The sequence below is a fragment of the Leiobunum rupestre genome, chromosome 6 (genome assembly GCF_980474605.1).
Source record: "Leiobunum rupestre chromosome 6, qqLeiRupe1.1.hap1, whole genome shotgun sequence".
Lineage (NCBI taxonomy): Eukaryota > Metazoa > Arthropoda > Arachnida > Opiliones > Sclerosomatidae > Leiobunum > Leiobunum rupestre.
Genome location: NC_143389.1, coordinates 59482776 through 59501849, shown reverse-complemented (window position 1 = coordinate 59501849; position 19074 = coordinate 59482776). Strand labels below are relative to the sequence as shown.

The following is a 19074-nucleotide window of genomic DNA, read 5'->3' as shown; positions in this document are numbered from 1 at the left end:
ACCTGTGTCTACTAAGGGTGTATGGGTTTGCCCACTCGAATATACTGATGTGGAACTAATATTACGGCCTGGGCCGACTTGTTGGCTAATAATCCAACTATATGTCAAGCCATTGTCGAATTTAGTAGGCTGATGCAAATCAAACCATATTTTGAGGGGGGGAGTTAGAATAGAAATATTCATACTACTACGCAAGCCTTCTTCCAGATTTCATAATATTCTACACAAAATCGAAGGTGGTAAGAAAATTTCCAAACCGGATGATCTCGTGAAACGTCATTTTGACAATCTCTTGAAATAGTTAAAATGACGTCATTGGGTGCTCTCAGCGCCATCGATTAGCAATGCCGTGTGAGTACCGCTATAACTGTCATTATTCTTGGCGCGCGCATTCCCTTTGAATGCTTAGGTTATTATAATTTTACTGTGTGATCATTATTATAATTACGAATTATTTGCTTATTTAAGTTTAATTTCGTTTGGCCCCAACGGTCAACAATCATAAGAACCAATCCAAAGAGCTACTGTGTCCCTACCAAACCTAGAAAGAATGGCGGAGAGTGATCTTAATGTCGATTCTATTATTCAAAGACTTTTGGAAGGTATATATTGAAATATAATTTAATTTATTATCTTGGTGATTGGCTTTACATACAATTTTATCATATTTAATTTTTTTGCAAAATGTAGTTTGTCAGGTTCTTTAGATACTAGCACATCTACTTTTAAAATTTTGGCCACCAAGGCTTAAAAATATAAATTTTCAGGGCCTTGGTTGTTTTTCTCTGAAGTTGAATCTGGGATTTTAGCTTAACACTGCAAACCCTCTTAATCTCATAAAAATTTAACTTCCTTGGGATACTTTATTTTTGTTGCAAATCTAGTGCATAAAATTTTTCACTCTATTTTCTGTGTTACGAATATTAGCATGAATGATATGCATTTGACAATTGTGCATTTGAAGGGAAGGCAACTTTTATGAACACAGTATTTGTGATTTATGATTCATAGTGACTATGATGAAATCGTATTTGTAGAATAGATATCAGAAGTAATTTGATAGCCAAGATAGTTATAAATTTCGATTGTTTTAGGCTCTAATTGGCAATATGTAGTTTTATTTCGTTATCATCTACCACAATTGCATTGTCAATATCATGAAATAATTTAGAGCCTATTTGTATTATAGACTATTAGTCTAAATAATTAATTGTTGTATAGAAACTAAGTAGTTAATTGTTGTATAGAAACTAAGTAGTTAATTGTTGTATAGAAACTAAGTAGTTAATTGTTGTATAAAAACTAAATATTTAATTGTTGTATAGAAACTAAGTAATGAATTTCATAATTATCTCGGTCTAATTAATCACGACTGTTTTTGTAGTTCGAGGATGCCGCCCAGGAAAAACAGTTCAGTTGACAGAGGCTGAAGTTCGGGGTCTTTGTTTGAAATCTAGGGAAATATTTTTGAGTCAGCCCATACTACTGGAACTAGAGGCTCCTCTCAAAATATGCGGTAAAACTCCTTAAAAAAAACCAATATGGACAATATGGACCTTAACCGAATAATATCTTAAATTTTTGAACATTTAGGAGATATCCACGGACAGTACACGGATCTTTTACGTCTTTTTGAATATGGTGGTTTTCCTCCCGAGGCTAACTATTTGTTCTTGGGGGATTACGTTGATAGAGGAAAGCAATCTCTGGAAACAATCTGTTTGCTTCTCGCGTACAAGATAAAATATCCTGAAAACTTCTTCCTACTTAGGGGAAATCACGAATGTGCTAGCATTAACAGAATATATGGCTTCTACGATGAATGTATTGGAAATATAGTTTATTCTTGCTGTAGTATTATATTTATCCTCAATATTTTTTAGGCAAACGAAGGTACAACATAAAATTATGGAAAACATTCACAGATTGTTTTAATTGCTTGCCAATAGCAGCCATAATAGACGAAAAGATTTTCTGTTGTCACGGGGGTATGTTTCATTATTTGAAATTTTTTTAATTTTTTTGGGTTATAACATTTCTGATACTAGGTCTATCTCCTGACTTGCAATCTATGGAACAAATCCGCCGAATAATGAGACCAACTGATGTACCTGATACGGGTATGCATTTTATGATTTTTAATTTTTAGATTTTGTTCAGTTACATAATTTTTCAAAACCTCAGGGCTCTTGTGCGATCTGTTGTGGTCAGATCCAGACAAAGACGTCCAGGGATGGGGAGAGAATGACAGGGGAGTGTCTTTTACCTTTGGTGCAGACGTTGTTAGCAAGTTCTTGAACAGACATGATCTAGATTTAATTTGCCGAGCCCACCAAGTATGCATTAAATTTTTACTTTCCTAAAGCCTTCCTCTATTGGGAAATTTTTTTAATTTTATTTTTTTTGCTGTTAAGGTTGTTGAAGATGGATATGAATTTTTTGCTAAGAGGCAATTGGTAACGTTATTTTCCGCTCCAAACTATTGCGGGGAGTTTGACAATGCTGGGGGAATGATGTCTGTTGATGAAACTCTGATGTGTTCGTTCCAGGTAAAGTTTTCTTTAAATTTATACATTTATTAAATGGAAAAAATATTATCACATACTAAGGAAGATATAGATTGGGAAGTATTTAAAATTTTCTGCCTGAAATTTCCAAAAATCTTTCACTACAAAAATGTTAATAATTAGTTACCTTCATTAATAATTTAATATCCTTAGAATACAGAAGTGCAAGTATTATTTAAATTTAACACAGTTGACTTTGCAAATATTGAAAAAAAAATTGACCTTGAAATTGGTTATTATAATTCAGCCCCGAGTATCAACAGGTGGGGTTGCTGCTTTAAAATTTTCCTTTTGAATGAGAACTGCTGTTGATTATTGGCCGTACTTGGGGATGTCATTGTTTAGCAGACTTGTTTGGTTTGTGCGACCTGTAGGACAACTAACAAGGAGAGTACCCGAGGTGTTTATTGCTGATTTTGTTCAAAGTCTGGCGTAATGTAGACCTATATGAGATATGAAATTTCCCAAAAGGAGACGTTGCACTACATATTCGATTTGCTATGGCAACCGAAAATTTTTTTGATCACTTAAAACCAAAATGTCTTCATTTAAAAAAGCATGGGATTTTCTCGGTTTTAAAAAAATTTGAAAATCACCAAATGTGTAATTTGGACCACATTTAGGTAAATTTCATAAATTTTGGGTAAATTGGAACATTTTTGGGGTAAATTTGTAACAAATTTTGGGTAAAATAAGGAAAAAATCTTATTTTGGTTGTAAGTGATCAAAAACATTTTCTGTTGCCATGGCAAATGGAATGGGTAGTGCAACGTCTCCTTTTGGGAAATTTGATATCTCATATTGTTCTACATTACGGCTGACTTTGAACAAAATTGGCAATAAACACCTCGGGTACTCTCCTTGTAAGTGAGGAATTAATTAGGAGTTCAAAGGCACTAGTTAATGAAATAGTTTACTTACGAGGAGTGTACCCGAGGTGTAAATTACCGATTTTGATGAAACTTTGGGGGGGGGTATGTAGACCTTGGGGTAACATGAATTTTTACCAAGGGAAATGTTACGCTGGGCTTCCGTTTTGCTATGGCAACCGAAAATGTTTTTGACAACTTAAAATGAAAAAATCTACATTTAAAAAAGCATGGGATTTTCTCGGTTTCACAGGGGGTACCTTGTGAAAATTTTTGAAAACCCAAAATTAAAATTAAAATTTCAACTAAAATGCTAAATTTTAACAATTTTGGGTGAAATCCATCAATTAGCCCCCCTGTGAAACCGAGAAAATCCCATGCTTTTTTAAATGTAGATTTTTTCATTTTATGTTGTCAAAAACGTTTTCGGTTGCCATAGCAAAACGGAAGCCCAGCGTAACTTTTCCCTCGGTGAAAATTCATGTTATCCCAAGGTCTACATACCCCCGAGTTTCATCAAAATCGGTGATTTACACCTCGGGTACACTCCTCGTTAGTTATTTCTTAAATGCTTTCAATCTAGGGATTGTACGGGTATCCCGATACTGACTCGGTAAGTCGGGGATCCCTAGGTTTTCAACCCCGACCCGAGTATTCAGCTTGTTAAATTTTTTAATTTGGTTTTCCAATTCCAAAAATAAAATGGAAAAAAACGCCTGTGTAAGAGCTTAGCTACAACCGAAACAGGGAAGGAGGGGCAAGCCAGCCTATTAATAATAATAATTATAATAAGCTAGGCTAATACCCATGGTAATTCCATACACTGGCATGAAAAGTGTACCTTTTTGAACATAAGAAATTGGTGTACAACGCACTGCAACCTATTGTTGCACTTTAACAGCTAGAGTTTTTAAAAGCTGTTCGAAGGCACCTCTCATTCGCTGTGTTTTGATTTTATTTTTGGTTTTATTTTTACTTTTGAATGAGTTTTGTCACTTTTGTAGTTAGAAATAAAAATTCCTAAAAACCCTGACCCGACTAAGTTTTTCGGGTTTTTCCTTTCCTTGACCCCGACCCCGACTCAAATTCAATCTTAAAGTAAAATGTAGATTAAGAAATGTTTAGCTACCGCTTTGTTCTACCAAACCTGTGGGGAATGTTTGAATTATACACTATTACTTTTAAACCTATGTAAGATCATATATGGAAAACCAGTGGTATACCCAGAAATTATTTAAAGAGTGTTGGAACTATTGGAAAGCTTTGGCAGGAAATGAATTCCCACAGTGGTTCACCTTTACATTATTTTATCCATGTACATTTGGTGGCACATTTCAAGAACAAGTCCAAAAAATCAATGTGGTACCCTCCACCGTGTCTCGTGTTCCCTCTGTAATTATTTTCTGGGTGTACCATGGTAATTCCATACACTGGCATGAAAAGTGTACCTTTTTGAACATAAGAAATTGGTGTACAACGCACTGCAACCTATTGTTGCACTTTAACAGCTAGAGTTTTTAAAAGCTGTTCGAAGGCACCTCTCATTCGCTGTGTTTTGATTTTATTTTTGGTTTTATTTTTACTTTTGAATGAGTTTTGTCACTTTTGTAGTTAGAAATAAAAATTCCTAAAAACCCTGACCCGACTAAGTTTTTCGGGTTTTTCCTTTCCTTGACCCCGACCCCGACTCAAATTCAATCTTAAAGTAAAATGTAGATTAAGAAATGTTTAGCTACCGCTTTGTTCTACCAAACCTGTGGGGAATGTTTGAATTATACACTATTACTTTTAAACCTATGTAAGATCATATATGGAAAACCAGTGGTATACCCAGAAATTATTTAAAGAGTGTTGGAACTATTGGAAAGCTTTGGCAGGAAATGAATTCCCACAGTGGTTCACCTTTACATTATTTTATCCATGTACATTTGGTGGCACATTTCAAGAACAAGTCCAAAAAATCAATGTGGTACCCTCCACCGTGTCTCGTGTTCCCTCTGTAATTATTTTCTGGGTGTACCATGGTAATTCCATACACTGGCATGAAAAGTGTACCTTTTTGAACATAAGAAATTGGTATACAACGCACTGCAACCTATTGTTGCACTTTAACAGCTAGAGTTTTTAAAGCTGTTCAGAACAATCTCAAAAAATTAATTTGGAAGAAAACTTAGCTTATTTGATGTATAATGTTTTATTAAAAATCTCTTCATTAAATTTGTCAGATTCTAAAGCCATCTGAAAAGAAAGCCAAATACCAGTACGGTGGGTTGAACTCCGGTCGTCCAGTGACACCGCCTCGAGGCCCTGTAAAAAAGAAATAATGGAACTAGATGGCAAAAACATATTTCCTTTGTAACATACACGCATCATTTTGATTGAGTGCAAAACGATACTATCCTATTCCTTAAGAAAAAATGATCCTTCCATCGAAGATTTACCACCTGAAATAATTATTAAAAACCCTGATGTGTAGCCATCGCACATTCTTGTGTGTCATAAACTTTTTAAAAATAACTTTCTCTCGACATATTTTCTCGTGTCTATTATTGCTTTTATACGCTGCTCGGTATTTTTTCTTTCATCTATTTTTATTTATCCCTTTTGCTTGTAGATTTCAATATCTTTTAAGTAAATTCCTCCCCAATATGGAGAATAGGTTTTCTTTTGTACATTTACATATTCGCAGAGGTTAGATTCCTCTGACATAATTCAGTCTCTTTAAAGTTAAAAATAAAATTTAAGTTGTAATTTAGTTCTGCGCTAGTTTGGTAATATATAAAGGGGCGACTAACTTTCAAAATTTTTATTTTTAACAATTCAATACTATTTGAGCTTGTTCAACGTAGTAGGGCAATTTTAAATATTTTTTGTCATTGGATAGAGTTTTTATAGTACACTGTTTGTAAAAATAAATACAACAAATATAATGACATAACGTAACTTATTTTTGAAAGAACCTGTAGATTTTATGGAGTAGTTTTGCCGTTATATATAACAATTTGAAAAAAAAATGGGTGACAATACGAAGAATATAAACTTCTTTTAGTGGCGTTTTTTTAGTTTTTAGTAGTTATTTCGAGGCAGTTTAGTTATAACTGCTAGGAAGAAAGTACAATATAGATATTTGGCCAAATTCTTTTTGGTTAAATTTTTTTCTAGCTAGTTGTGCCCTCGAATGATTAATGTCATTTCTTCACCCCTTCTTCCTAAACGTTTTTAATCATATCATTTGTTTGCTTTATGAAGAATAATTTCACAAGTTTTTTGTAGTTCAAATTTATTTCAAAGTGTATTAAAAAAATGTTTAAGTATAAATGAAAAAATGGAGAACTGCAGCAATGACTGATTTAATTGGGAAAGAATACAAAACACCCCCATTCTAAATCTCTGATTATTATTCTAGTTAAAAGAAAAAACACAAATGTACATCTGTAAAGTAATGTACGTAGATCACAAAAATAAACTGTGCTGCTGTTGGTGTAGTTTTGAAAATATTAATTTAAATTTTGCGATGCTGGTACCTGTAAAGTTGTAATAGGCCGCAAAATGGGTTCAGATAAAATTAGGACATATCACTGCATATGGAATTAGGAATAGGCGATAGAGAGGGTCGATTTTTTTTAAGGTTATTGAAAGCTTTATTCTTAAATACTTATTTCTAAGCCTGACAGTTTGTTTAGAAAAAACATCACAATAGTCCAGTGATAAATAGAATTTTTTTTCTTTATTCATACAACTGAAACCACAGGGTTTTTTTGTTGAAAATTTATGCAAATTACAATCAGGGGGTTATATTTGTTGCCCACAGCAATACAAGTCATGCAAAAACGTTTTATATCAGTATATTCTTTTATGTTCAAATGTTTCTTAACTACCATATGGTGGTGGTTTCAATGTAGGTTCTTCCCCTTTTTGGATATAAAAGCTGAACTTAGCTTGTGAAGTTTTTGGTTAATCAGGGAGTTATACAAAGCTCTAAGAAAAAAAACCTCAGTAAAAATTTTACATTTTCTTTTATTATTAGTACAAACTTCTTTAATCATAATTTAAAATCATATTATTCAACTTCACGAACTAAAAAAATCAAAAAGGCTCTGTAAAATAATCTAAGACAAGGTACAAATTTGAGGAATTTACTATAACCACTAGGAATCAGAGATAAAGACGTTATCTTTTTGTTTTTAATTCAAATAAGACTTATTTAAATACTAGAAATTTTTATTAAGAATTCTAAAACAATAAGCTCCTTGAAGAGGAGCGAGCGTAAATATGCTGATGAATCAAGTTCTTAAATTAGCGCTTTATGAAAAATGAATTTTAATCAAAATGAGTCCTAGAAAAAAACAGCTCGTTTAATATAGCTAACTTCTCGGGCTTGATGTTAAAAGTGATGGGTGTTTTTTAAGTGTATGAAAAAAATACCCATTTTTTCTTTGTTTTTAGTCAATATAATTCTTAAATCGAAAATTTATAAACTAAAAATCGGAACACACTCCATGTAAAAGGAAAAAAAAAACATTCTAAGATGGTCTTCGCTGGCAATTGCTGTTTTTTTTTAAAGAGAAAGGGATTTTTTTTTAATAATCAGTTCCCATTTACGTTTGAATGATGGGAAGGTCTAAGTTCAAGGGCTGAATTAGACAAAAAAATATAACAAAAAGTCTAACGTCAGGCTTGTCCAATTGAACAATTTGTATTATCCCCGAACCAAACATCACATGGCATATTTCCGGGTCCACTCTCTGGCTAACTCGTTGTACTTGTCACGATCCGTTTTGTAAATTCGCGCAATTTCTGGGACTAAAGGATCGTCAGGGTTGGGGTCGCAAAGCAGAGAACATATAGACAGAAGTACTTTAGAGATGGTTAGGGCTGGCGACCACTGAGACCTCAAAATATCCAGGCAAATACTCCCATTGCTGTTGATATTTGGGTGATAAATTCTTGTTGTGAATGCCACTTTGGGAGGTTTGAATGGGTAATCTGTTGGGAAATGGATGGTCAAAAAGAAAACACCGCCTTGGTACGGGCTATCTGGAGGTCCCATTATAGTGGCTTGCCAGTGGAATAAATCTTCTCCAACTGGACCTATTTGAAGGAAATAAACGTTAAAGGATTATGTAATTTGAAACTTGCTTTATGTTAATTCTACCAGCTGAACACTGAGCTGGAGGATCTCTCTTTAAATCTTCCAGTTCTTTCTTAATTCTTTTGAGTGCCATTGTGCCAGAGAGGCTTTGAGCTTAATTATTGAGTGTTGTTTTTGAACCAGGTATGGTTCCAGGGGCTCTTGGGAGTCTTCTTTCAATTAGGTTCTTCCCAATACTTCAGCTTTTCTTTAGATTTTGACGTTTGCCAACTCTACAAAAGAAAGGTGTCTGTTCTAAGAACACTAAGGCTTATGCAAAAAAAAATAAAAAGAGAAGCCTAGGCTATAGACCTCGGGTGATTTCTAAAAATAGCTTATATAACTAACCACTACGTTACGAAATAAGGAACTTCGTAAAAGACTAAAATAATATTTAGTAAATTAAATAGAAATACTTAATAAATCGCGATTTACCTGAAAGATGTAAGAATTCACTAAATTATCACGAAAGTTCGTTCTCCACTGAAACGACCGCTACTGCAATACAGTAAAATGAGGCATTCAATGAGGTCATCGAATTTCATACGTCGAATGAATAAACTTGCCGGCCTACCACGAAACGTTTACGGTTAAAGGACCAAAAATTTATCCCGCCCAATTATAACATTCTGATTAAAAAAAGTAATTATCTGTCGTATGGGAGCGAATTATTATATTTTTTTTGCAATTTTTTATTACTGAGAAGTTTTTAAGTTGTTCTAAATTTTAATTTTGAGGCAACAAATTTTTGGAACTCTTTTTCTTTAAACACATTTTTATTGGTTGCAATTTGAGGGTGGGCTTAAAATATCCAATCGGGGTGCTCGAAACTAGAAGATGACGTCTGCTACGCATATTAGCTTTTTATTTGATGTTTTCTTAAGCCTTTGAACACACGTGGATCTACTCTCCAGTCTCCATCATCATATCTTCAAAAAGTCAAAGCTAAACCGAAACTTGAAGTAACTGATCAGGTGTTAGTGAATAGGCATTTGGGCTAATAAAGCTTGGAAATGAAGAGAAAGAAATTGGGAAAAAACCAAGCTTCGAAAAAACAAGCGCCATATACATTTTTAGACGTGGAATTGTAAGAATTTTACACTAAATTGCGAATTTGGCCAAATTTCAAGTTACTTTTTAACAACCTATAAAAATTTTAAAATGCTTAGGTGTTTTAGCCAGGACAGTCAAGCACATCGAGAGCCAATTAATGGGGACATGTTTGAAGGAGCTGTTGTCTTAGCATTACAATCACTTTATGGAGAAGTAAATACGTTTACTATTTGTAGCGTATCATGTATTAGCAGTGGCGTAGCTGAGGACCCGGAGCCCCCCCGCAAAATCTCTATTGGGCCCCCCTTTATAATTTATTTATGGTTAGCGGGCCCCCCGCGCCGCGGGCCCTGCGGACCATCAGCTACGCCGCTGTGTATTAGCTTTAAGGTTTTCTATTACCAACTACCGAGTGATAACTAGGATTTAGGAAGCAGGTTCAATATAGTGTTGCATTGTTGACTTAGGTATAATATAAAGATATCTCACTGCGATTTTATGATGTCTTTAATCACAAACAGTATCGAATCTATTTATTCTGACCATAAACGTAAGATAATGATAAGTGTAATTTTGTGAAATATGAAGAACAACAGTGGGGTAGCAAAGTACAGTGTGTATACCAGGAATTCATCAAATAGGCAAGAATCGGAGGGGGTGAAATTTAAAACTGTTTTGTCCCAAGAGCATGGAACACACTCCTTGGTCTACAGCACTGGCTGAAATTTTACCATTGTTACCATTCAACAAGATTAGCTTGTGGCACTTTTGAGCTGAAGATGTTATCACTCGCAGTATTTTGGTTTCTTCTTTCCATAAAACTAATTTAGAAACCCTTTTGAAAATCATTATCTTTTGGAAGCCTCTTAATATTACACCACAATTGTTAGAACATGTCTAGAGAAAAGTTACACCGATGGAGCTCTTTGCCTATGTCTCTGGTCAATAAATCATATACAGTCTGGGTTGTCTTTAGGCATTGGTCTACTAGGTTGCTTCCAGGAGATGTTTTGAAAAGGGCTTAAAAGGTAGTTAAGATACATGTTGATTTTGAAAAATAGTTAGATAGTTGCACTCATCCAGGCACCCAATCTCATAGTATAAAACTGACAGTGTGAAATTAACATAATTGCTAACCACAGCTAATTTTTCAGATAGGAAAAGCCACACTGTTCAATATTCTTTATTATGATGTTGACCTCAGGAGAGCCTACATCCAAGTGGGATCAAAGTATGCAAAATGCACACTAATATAGCTCCTGTTATGCTCTAGACATTAATATGTAATGACCTATTCAGAAATCTAGTGAAATTTTGGAGTTCCTTGACCTTGTTCTCTTCATTTTTACAAATGGATTGTGCTTTTCACATTCATCAAGTTAGTTGATCTCATATTTTTTTGAAGATTCTTTTAATTTTGATTACTGTTTAAGGATTGTGTTATATCAGTTATGTAAAGGCTATTTATATCTGCCTAAAATTATCTCTTAAACATTTGCCTAAAATCTAATAGTGTTGCCATTTTCAAATTTAAAAAAATAAATTTATTTATTTTGCCATAAATTTAATTAGGTTGAAACCTCAACGACGCAACTGAAAATTAAAAGTGAGGCAGTTAAGAGTCACATTGAAAGTAAATCAAATTGTGAGAATGCATAAAGAGGATATCGAAAATTCTTATCACACAATTTTATTGACTTTATCTTTTATTATTGAACACGTCAGCATTACATTTTGGCCTGATAATTATATAATACTATAATATTTAACAAAATTATAATCTCTGTGACGCATTCAATTCCTACTACATGACTGGCAAATTATATGTAGAGTTTAGAAGATTAATGTAAGCAGCATTTTAAAATAATATACAAAATGTCAAAAATCTCCAAACTAGTTCTAATTTTGCCTTTTTTTAAATGTAAATACTAAAAAAATAATAAAATTTTATTAAGTTTGGAATTAAGAAATGCTAAGATTGACGATTACTATTATCAACAGTTTTATATATTAGATAGATATTTAGTACATTAGTAAATAGTATTGAATTCTCAACATTGCATTGGTATGAAAGGTATTGGGTACAAATTTAACGTATATATTTAAACGAATTATTTAATAACTTACGAAATATTTCGTAAAATGCTTTAAAATATATTTTTAGCTAAATTTTTGCATTTCTGTGAATAATTTACTTATTATTTGGCGTCATTTTTTGTTAAGAGCACTGTTCTCTTAAACATTTAGAATAATTTCATGGATTTTTGAAATTAAGTAAAAAAAATAACCAATATTTAATTTTTCAATTGATGATATTTCGCTAAAAAAAACATTATTTTAATTGACTTGAGAAAAATAATATAGCTAATTGCTATAATAAAAATTGCATATTTCTACAAAATGAAGTTTAAATAAATTATTTTAGAAAATAAATCTGAAACTCCTGTAGATGCTGTTAAACCTCATAACCGCCGTGTACACGCAGAATTTAAAGCCAACATTTAGGGGTAACCTTTATGAAATGTTTCCACATCCCTTTTAAAATTTATGTAAAATCCTCTTTGGTGTCATGAATTTTAATGATAAGGAACTTTGTGTTTCAAGCTTTAAAGTCTAAAACACCACTCTATAAATAAGCATTGCTTGTATTGAAACACTACACAAGTTTTGTGCCACACTAAAACGTAAAAGAGAGAGAGAGATATTCACCAGTAAAACCCTACCTAAGTATTATTTATGTATCAAAAAATAAACTTTTGCTTTTCATTCCTTGGATTATCAAGGGAGACTATTTAGCAGATTATCTAAAACACGTTTTAAAGTTAAACTCTTTTCTCTTTCACTATAAATTAAACAATTATAATAGAAATACACGAATTAACTTAAATCGTTTATCAGCATTTTACAGAATTTGTATATTATTTGGTTTTCATACATAGTTCCGAAAAGGGGGAAATGAAACCTGTTCTCGGTTAAGTAGATTTAAGTAAACGGTTTCCTTTTAGGACAATCTTTTGTTGGATTTATGTATGCGCAGACAATCAATTAACGCGGTCTCGATTATTTTGACCTTCGGCATTGCCACTTACAAAAGAGATCCGTTGCGTATCGGAAAAGGTCTGGGATTGGCGATCGGAAGAACTTGGGTGCATTTGATTTTCGCTTTTTGTATATTTTTGGTATTATAATTTTTGTGTGTTTGCGTTCGTTTGTATTGGCGTCTCGGACGCTCGCGACAATCAATCGTTCAGATCCCTCGTTGATTTGACAAAATCCTTTTGGTTTTTCTCTAAAAAAAGTTCCCATTTTTTAACCTTTCTCGCGGCGTTAGGTTTCGAGCAAGACGTGCCAGCGACAGACTTGCTCTCCCTTGTTCTCGCGCATGTCGCTCCAGTGCGACAATTCCTCCTCGCCGCTGCTGTTCAAGCCCAAGGAGAACCATCCGATCATCTCCTTCCGTTTCATGCTTCTTTTATTGTATACGGCTACCATTAACGTCACATCCGGCAGTTGGAAGAGAGCCACCTGACGGAGAGTTATAAAAACCTGTGTCGCCTGGACTTAACGAAATGCGACCCTCAGTCTCACTTACCTGAAAAACGAAAGTTTCCTTGAAAAGGGGGTTGGGTTGGCCCCGTCGGACTGACGTCTTACTTCGGGCTATTTCTTGACCACTCGATGATACCAGCGACAATTTCACATACGTGTCTTTGACGTTGCAAAAAATAGAGGAATTGGAATTAGACAAAATAAATAGTCTAGAGGAAATGTTTAAGCCACGCTGTTGGTAGAGGCTGTAGGATAATTCGCAATAACGGTCAATAAAACCACCGACAACATTTAGAGCACCACCGTGTTTAGAGCATTGAGACAAACGCACTTTCTTAAGAGTGTGGAACAGTTGGATATGATTTACGGGAGATGCTTTAACGAATGACCTGTAATGGACCGCTACGTTGACGGAGGTTCGAAATGTAGCGTGAAGAAGAAACAGTCGTAGCCTTGCCACGTACAGTTTAAAAGCAGGCACGATTTTCCGTTCAGGACCTCCGACGGTTAAGGGCCCCACTTTCCCCATGCGGTGGTGCAACATATTAACATTTTGTATTAGGTTTCGAGTGGGTCCAAAACTCGCACTGTATCTAGTAGTATAAACGCGCTCCGGGTTAAAAGCTTCAGCGGCTCCCGAGTCTTTTTACAATGGGACATGGCAGAATGGTCCTGCGAAGAAGTTAGGGGACCACTGATATATATTTATTGTGTTTCCAGCACTAGACCTACTAATCTGAAATTAAATTAACGAATACCAATTGAAGCGCAGGGCCGTACGTACAGAGACTCCTTTGGGCCCATTGCAAATTATGTAATTGCGGGCCCTTCTGACTGAAATAATAAACATACTTGTGGAATTTTTTACACTGAGAGATGACAGATTCGGATTGTGTTCATGGAAACAACGTAAATGACCGACTTTTCATTTTTAAAATAGGAGTATATAGTACGTAAGATTCTTACCGGGAGCTCTGGTCATGGTCATGTTGCGAAAATGACTGCCCTTGATGACTTCGACGGACAACCTTCCGGTCGTCCCGTTGTACGCGGCTCCCAGAAGAAGTTCCGGAAGTCCTCCGTGCTGCATAGACTGCGTCGACCCCGTGCTATCGCTGCGCGCTAAACTAGACAAATCTGTCTTGGAATCTGAGTGCTATGGAAAAACCATAATTGTTAAGTTGCGTGTTTTTAGTTTCTTTCGTGTTTATGATAGACTGTCCTACCGTTATGTTAGATCTGGGTTCCAGGGTGAGAAGTACGCTGAGTTGCTGTTCGAGATTCAAACTGGAGAATGCCACCAGACACTCGCCTATTAGGTGTTCGCGTCTCATACGCTCGCATCCGTAAAGACGGAATCTTAACCCCAAGCTGTCCAGATCCTCTGGAAAAAGTAACCTCCGTTAATCGTCGTGATCGTATTTGATGATCACTTCCTTCCATCTTTTTACCAGGGGAAATTCTACTGAAGACGAAGGTTTCTTTGAACTGGGGGTTCTCCCCCTGTTTGATTTTGGTCTTGTACTTCTGTCTTTTGTGCGGAAGCAGCAATACGCGAACCTGAATATTATGGGAAAGCAATTATGATTTGTAGCATCAACGTTACACTCTTCTTCACGATGGTCTTAATACGGGGGTACATATATACCTGCACGTGATTAGCTCCTCCTCTCTCTCGACTGGGAAGATCTTGGGCTTGGACCACGGTCAGGTTGAGTTTCCGGGCCACCTTGTCGTAAAGGAAAGTCACTTCTAAGATGCCGCAACGCGTGCTGGAACTGCCTTCCGTATCTTCCATTCGACTTCTCAAGTCGGTCACGTCGAAGAGATGCTCCTTTAAATCCCCACAAAGTAACAGATTAGAAAATTGTAAAAAAATTACGCGAAACCAGATCCCTAAATCTTACGTCGGGTTCTGCCATTTCCGTTTCTCCGTAGTTCGAAGACACTCTAGTAGCCGTGGCCTCGTCAGCCTGTTCGAAGGCGGCATTCTCGAAATGGCGAGGCTTTGGAGCTCCATTACCACTGATGGCCAACTTGCGCGAATCCTCCCCAGAATCGTGACCGCTGGCTTCTTCACTGGAGAAGGAAGAACCACTACTGCCCTTTCCAATTCGACCCTTTTCGGCCAAAGATATCAAATCTCCGTGTGCCGTTCGAGCTAAACTTTCTTGAGCTTTTTAAAACATTGCCTTGTCTTTAATACTTTCAATTTGGGTTTGTGTTAGGGTAATCTTACCCGAGAAACCGCCTTCACTCTTGTTGACGGGGGCGGAAACGCTGAGACGTTTGTCTCGGTTGACGGTGTCCGGAACTTCCGCTATCGCTTCTCCCGGGTCGTGACTAAAATGCCGTCGGAAGCCCCCTTGGGTACTAGCGGAATGGTGCAATCGCTGCAAGACTTCATCTTCGCTGTCGGTGGATGATTCCACTTCTTCGTAGGCGTACGCCGTCCCTGAATTTTTAGGGGTCATTGACCTTTACGAAGAGCCTCTAAAACCGTCAATGTATCCTTTAACATAATCGCGTACTTACCCAGATTTTTAACAACGGGTTGCTTGACATCCTTCAATGGTTTATCGCAACACGGAAATGATCCGTTGGAAACGAAGCAAAATCTCTTATTGAGATAAAGATAGAAAACCACCAGCAAAACAAGAAAGGCTCCTACTACCCCTAAAAACGCTGTGGCTTCGGTTGGTACTGAAATTAAAAATCATCGCGACCAGATTATTGTTAAGAGCGGGGTGTGGCGTGTACGAATTGAGAGGAATTGTTAAGCAAAGCCAAATGCGGGTATCATTCAAAGAGGTCCATAAGGTTAGGTTACTTAGGCCTTGAAATATTTTGTGTTTTAACGCTATTCCATACCCGATAACATAACGCTGCGGTTCTCCGGATTTCTTGTTCAGTAAACGCGCGAATTGTTTTAGCGAAACGCGTGTAATTTAAGAGTATATTTTAATGTTACTATGGTTGCATTCGCATCTCCACGGTTCGCGTAGATTCTGTAAAGGTAATTCCGGCTAGCGCTACCGGCAGCCATTTTAGCTCTTTGGGGCGTTTTTATTGATTTTTGAGAGACGAGTTTTCTTACGGGCTATAAAAATTTTCATTACTCTTCGATTTTTCAATCAAAAAGTACATGCTTTTGTTTTCGCTTTTGTCGTATGCAGGATTGCTAGTGTTATTCTTTGGTTTTTAAATGCAGCGTTATTATATTTGGGGATCGTTCAAATTCTTATATCGATTTATTTCGAAGCTTTAGCGTATGCCACTTGGCGCTCATTTCAAATATTCTGCCATTAGTTAAAAAATAGGCAGAACGCATGTAGAAGTGTTCTAACTGCCTTACAACCGTGTATTGCTGATGAAATAAGATCTAAAGTAAAATAATTTTTAAGAAATTAAGTACTGTATATACAATTATTTGGTAATTACTGCTTTGGATTATTTAAACATAATACCAGGACACAATAACGCTACTTGGGTCTTTTAGTATTGCTTCGTTATCAATTCCATTAGCTTTTAACTTGGCAAATTTTTCTAATTCTCTAATAAGCAAAAATGGATATTGGTTAGCCAAGTTAAGCATTTAACTTTGAGTTATTTTCAATTCATTCGGGAAATATTGAATTTGATTTCGTATGTGTGATACATTTTCTTCTGTTTGATATCTAAAACTGAGTTGTAAGAGTACCTTGTGATCTAATACTAGAAAAATCAAATAACTTTCGTTAAGTTCAATATTTTTTAGTATAGGCTATTTAATGTGAAATAGGTGAAATTAAGGGTAGCGACAGTATCCAATGATTTTTTCTATTGACAAATTGTTTATGTTATATTGTTTCATTACCATTCGATATACCGCTAACGTTCAACTTTACGCTGCTAATTTTCCGTCGAGTGTGAAACCGAAACCTTTCTTGTCTATGGTGAAACCAGCTACGGACTGGCAACGTGACGTCAAAACCGGAGGTGTTGTAATTTTTTTTAAATATCGTCTGCTGAGTCGTCCGTAGCTAGCCTTCCCGTGTGCTGTGACGTCCTAGTACGTCACCCATGCTCTTTCCTATAGATAAAAAATTTGCGACCAAAATGGCGGCCATGGCCAAAGCTACGGAGTGCTTTGCTACTACTCTATTGCTCACTTCGAAATCCCAGAACAAGCATAAAGTATCCACCTAATTGTAAAATGTACCCCCCAGAAAATATCTCGCGGTAACACCACGGCCCGCTGAAGGTCGCTCTATCTATCTGATATAGTAAATCTAATAAACAAATTAAACATCCAGGGTGCCGGCAGGGCCGCCTTATCCATAAGGCAGACTAGGCAAAGTTCCTAGGGCCTACGATTCCATAGGGGCTACGAAGGTCCGAAAAATGGTTAAATGATATATTTTTGCCTAAGGCCCACGGAAAGGTTAAAACGGCCCCGATGCCAGGCGTGGATGTATATTGGTTATACACACTAAAAGGGATCCCTCACTCACAACAGCGGAAGGTATAGGGGTCACAAAAAAACTGGTTTTGAAGCACACTGCAAGTCTGGATTTTATGTTACCCCTATTCCTCCCCCTGTTGTGAGTGATGGATCCCTTTAAACAAATTAAATATTTTTTAACATTATTATTATTAAGGGCTTATAATAACACAATAAAGTTTTGGGATTTTTTAACAATAGGTACTTTTGTTTTTTTGTGTTTTTATTTTGTTTTTTTGGTTTGTTATTTGTCAAGGATTACAGTAATGCAAAAAGTTTTAACCGCAAGTTATTATTTAAAAAGATATGATCAATGTAAAATTGCTACTTGCAAGCAATTTTTACAACGGAAAATACGACATATTTCGAGATTTCTGTATGTGTAGGATGAGGTAGGACTGATGACGAGGACGATTCTTTAAATTACTAGATTGTAATACTTTTTGGATAAAGTAGGACTGATGACGAAAAACAAAAAGGCTGAAATGCAAAACAGTACTAACTTTTAAGGGTTGGGAATTTTCCCCGTATTTCAACGCATTTTAGCCTTTTTTTAACCATACTATGTCATCTGTGTGATGTTGACTTAAACAACGTCGAATGTATTCTAAGTATTGGCGCCTAACGGCGCCGCGCACTCACTTCGCTCGAGCGCTGGGGGCGCGCGGCGCCTCCCCAACCCCATACTAAAAAAAGCTATGGGCCATCTATAACGCAACCTAGAGGACAGCACCAAGCCTGACGCATCAAGTATCGTCAACCCGATATTAATCCAACCTAATAATATAAATAACCTAACCTATTATCCCCGCCAAAACCCCTAAAATGCATTGAAATACGGCGAAAATACCTGAAATATAAAAGTAAGTTATTATGTTTTGCATTTCCACATTTTCTTTTTCGTCATCAGCGCCACGTTATCCACAACGCATTAAAATCTAATAATTTAAAGAATCGTCCTAGGGAAAATTCACTGCAAAAGGCCAATGTTTAAAAATGCTTATCTTTGTTAATATTCATTTTCGCCAAAAAAAAAATGAAAATTAAAGTAATCCCCATCTTGCAGCTATTCTACACTTAACCCAAAATTGCTGGCAAATAGCAATTTTATATTTATCATATCTTTCTAAATAATAAATTTCGGTTAAAACTTTTCGCATTACTGTATTCCTTGACAAATAATAAACAAAAAACAATAACAAAACCAAAAAAGCCGTAAACACATTTTCGGTTTGCACACGTTTTAAAAATTTAGTAATATCTTGTCGTTAAATCTAATTCGTCATCAGTCCTACCTCATCCAACACGTACAAAAATCACGAAATATGTTGTATTTTCCTAGCCTCCTAGGTAAAAATTGCTAGCAAGTAACAATTTTAAATTTATCATAACTTTCTAAATAATAAATTGCGGTTAAAACTT

At 35.7% G+C, this 19074-nt stretch overlaps 4 protein-coding genes across 4 annotated transcripts; 2 read left to right on the top strand and 2 right to left on the bottom strand.

The window, feature by feature from the left end:
* The first annotated feature begins 374 nt into the window (after window positions 1-374).
* LOC149942863 (serine/threonine-protein phosphatase PP1-beta catalytic subunit) lies at window positions 375-6916 on the top strand. Its single transcript, XM_090177020.1, has 8 exons — window positions 375-602; window positions 1385-1516; window positions 1594-1824; window positions 1884-1988; window positions 2049-2120; window positions 2185-2336; window positions 2415-2549; window positions 5662-6916. The coding sequence occupies exons 1-8, from the start codon at window positions 551-553 to the stop codon at window positions 5758-5760; spliced, it is 978 nt and encodes a 325-aa protein (XP_090033146.1). The 5' UTR covers window positions 375-550; the 3' UTR covers window positions 5761-6916.
* Window positions 6917-7436: 520 nt separating this feature from the next.
* On the bottom strand, window positions 7437-9168 carry LOC149942862 (ubiquitin-conjugating enzyme E2-17 kDa-like). Its single transcript, XM_090180116.1, has 3 exons — window positions 9003-9168; window positions 8592-8800; window positions 7437-8527 (listed from the first exon to the last, which is right to left on the bottom strand). The coding sequence occupies exons 2-3, from the start codon at window positions 8659-8661 to the stop codon at window positions 8154-8156; spliced, it is 444 nt and encodes a 147-aa protein (XP_090036242.1). The 5' UTR covers window positions 8662-8800; window positions 9003-9168; the 3' UTR covers window positions 7437-8153.
* A 272-nt stretch (window positions 9169-9440) lies between these two features.
* Rpp14a (Ribonuclease P/MRP subunit p14 a) lies at window positions 9441-11851 on the top strand. The gene is made up of 5 exons (XM_090180117.1): window positions 9441-9654; window positions 9737-9833; window positions 10775-10851; window positions 10920-10998; window positions 11193-11851. Exons 1-5 carry the CDS (start codon window positions 9581-9583, stop codon window positions 11277-11279), a joined length of 414 nt encoding a protein of 137 aa, XP_090036243.1. The 5' UTR covers window positions 9441-9580; the 3' UTR covers window positions 11280-11851.
* A 569-nt stretch (window positions 11852-12420) lies between these two features.
* Window positions 12421-16202, bottom strand: Syt14 (Synaptotagmin 14). The gene is made up of 10 exons (XM_090180114.1): window positions 16041-16202; window positions 15705-15872; window positions 15409-15624; window positions 15077-15345; window positions 14818-15003; window positions 14621-14729; window positions 14396-14553; window positions 14136-14325; window positions 13213-13328; window positions 12421-13145 (listed from the first exon to the last, which is right to left on the bottom strand). The coding sequence occupies exons 1-10, from the start codon at window positions 16048-16050 to the stop codon at window positions 12948-12950; spliced, it is 1620 nt and encodes a 539-aa protein (XP_090036240.1). The 5' UTR covers window positions 16051-16202; the 3' UTR covers window positions 12421-12947.
* Between the last annotated feature and the right edge of the window lie 2872 nt (window positions 16203-19074).

Coding starts and splice junctions, on each gene's coding strand:
- Rpp14a (XM_090180117.1), top strand. CDS start 9,581: ATGAAGAGAAAGAAATTGGGAAAAAACCAAGCTTCGAAAAAACAAGCG. Junction 9,834..10,774: donor TACAATCACTTTATGGAGAA/GTAAATACGTTT, acceptor CTAATTTTTCAG/ATAGGAAAAGCCACACTGTT. Junction 10,852..10,919: donor TACATCCAAGTGGGATCAAA/GTATGCAAAATG, acceptor TGACCTATTCAG/AAATCTAGTGAAATTTTGGA.
- Syt14 (XM_090180114.1), bottom strand. Junction 15,004..15,076: donor CGGAAATGGCAGAACCCGAC/GTAAGATTTAGG, acceptor GGGGATTTAAAG/GAGCATCTCTTCGACGTGAC. Junction 14,326..14,395: donor AACCCAGATCTAACATAACG/GTAGGACAGTCT, acceptor GTTTTTCCATAG/CACTCAGATTCCAAGACAGA.
- LOC149942863 (XM_090177020.1), top strand. CDS start 551: ATGGCGGAGAGTGATCTTAATGTCGATTCTATTATTCAAAGACTTTTG. Junction 1,825..1,883: donor ATATGGCTTCTACGATGAAT/GTATTGGAAATA, acceptor AATATTTTTTAG/GCAAACGAAGGTACAACATA. Junction 2,550..5,661: donor CTCTGATGTGTTCGTTCCAG/GTAAAGTTTTCT, acceptor TAAATTTGTCAG/ATTCTAAAGCCATCTGAAAA.
- LOC149942862 (XM_090180116.1), bottom strand. CDS start 8,661: ATGGCACTCAAAAGAATTAAGAAAGAACTGGAAGATTTAAAGAGAGAT. Junction 8,528..8,591: donor TCCAGCTCAGTGTTCAGCTG/GTAGAATTAACA, acceptor TCCTTCAAATAG/GTCCAGTTGGAGAAGATTTA.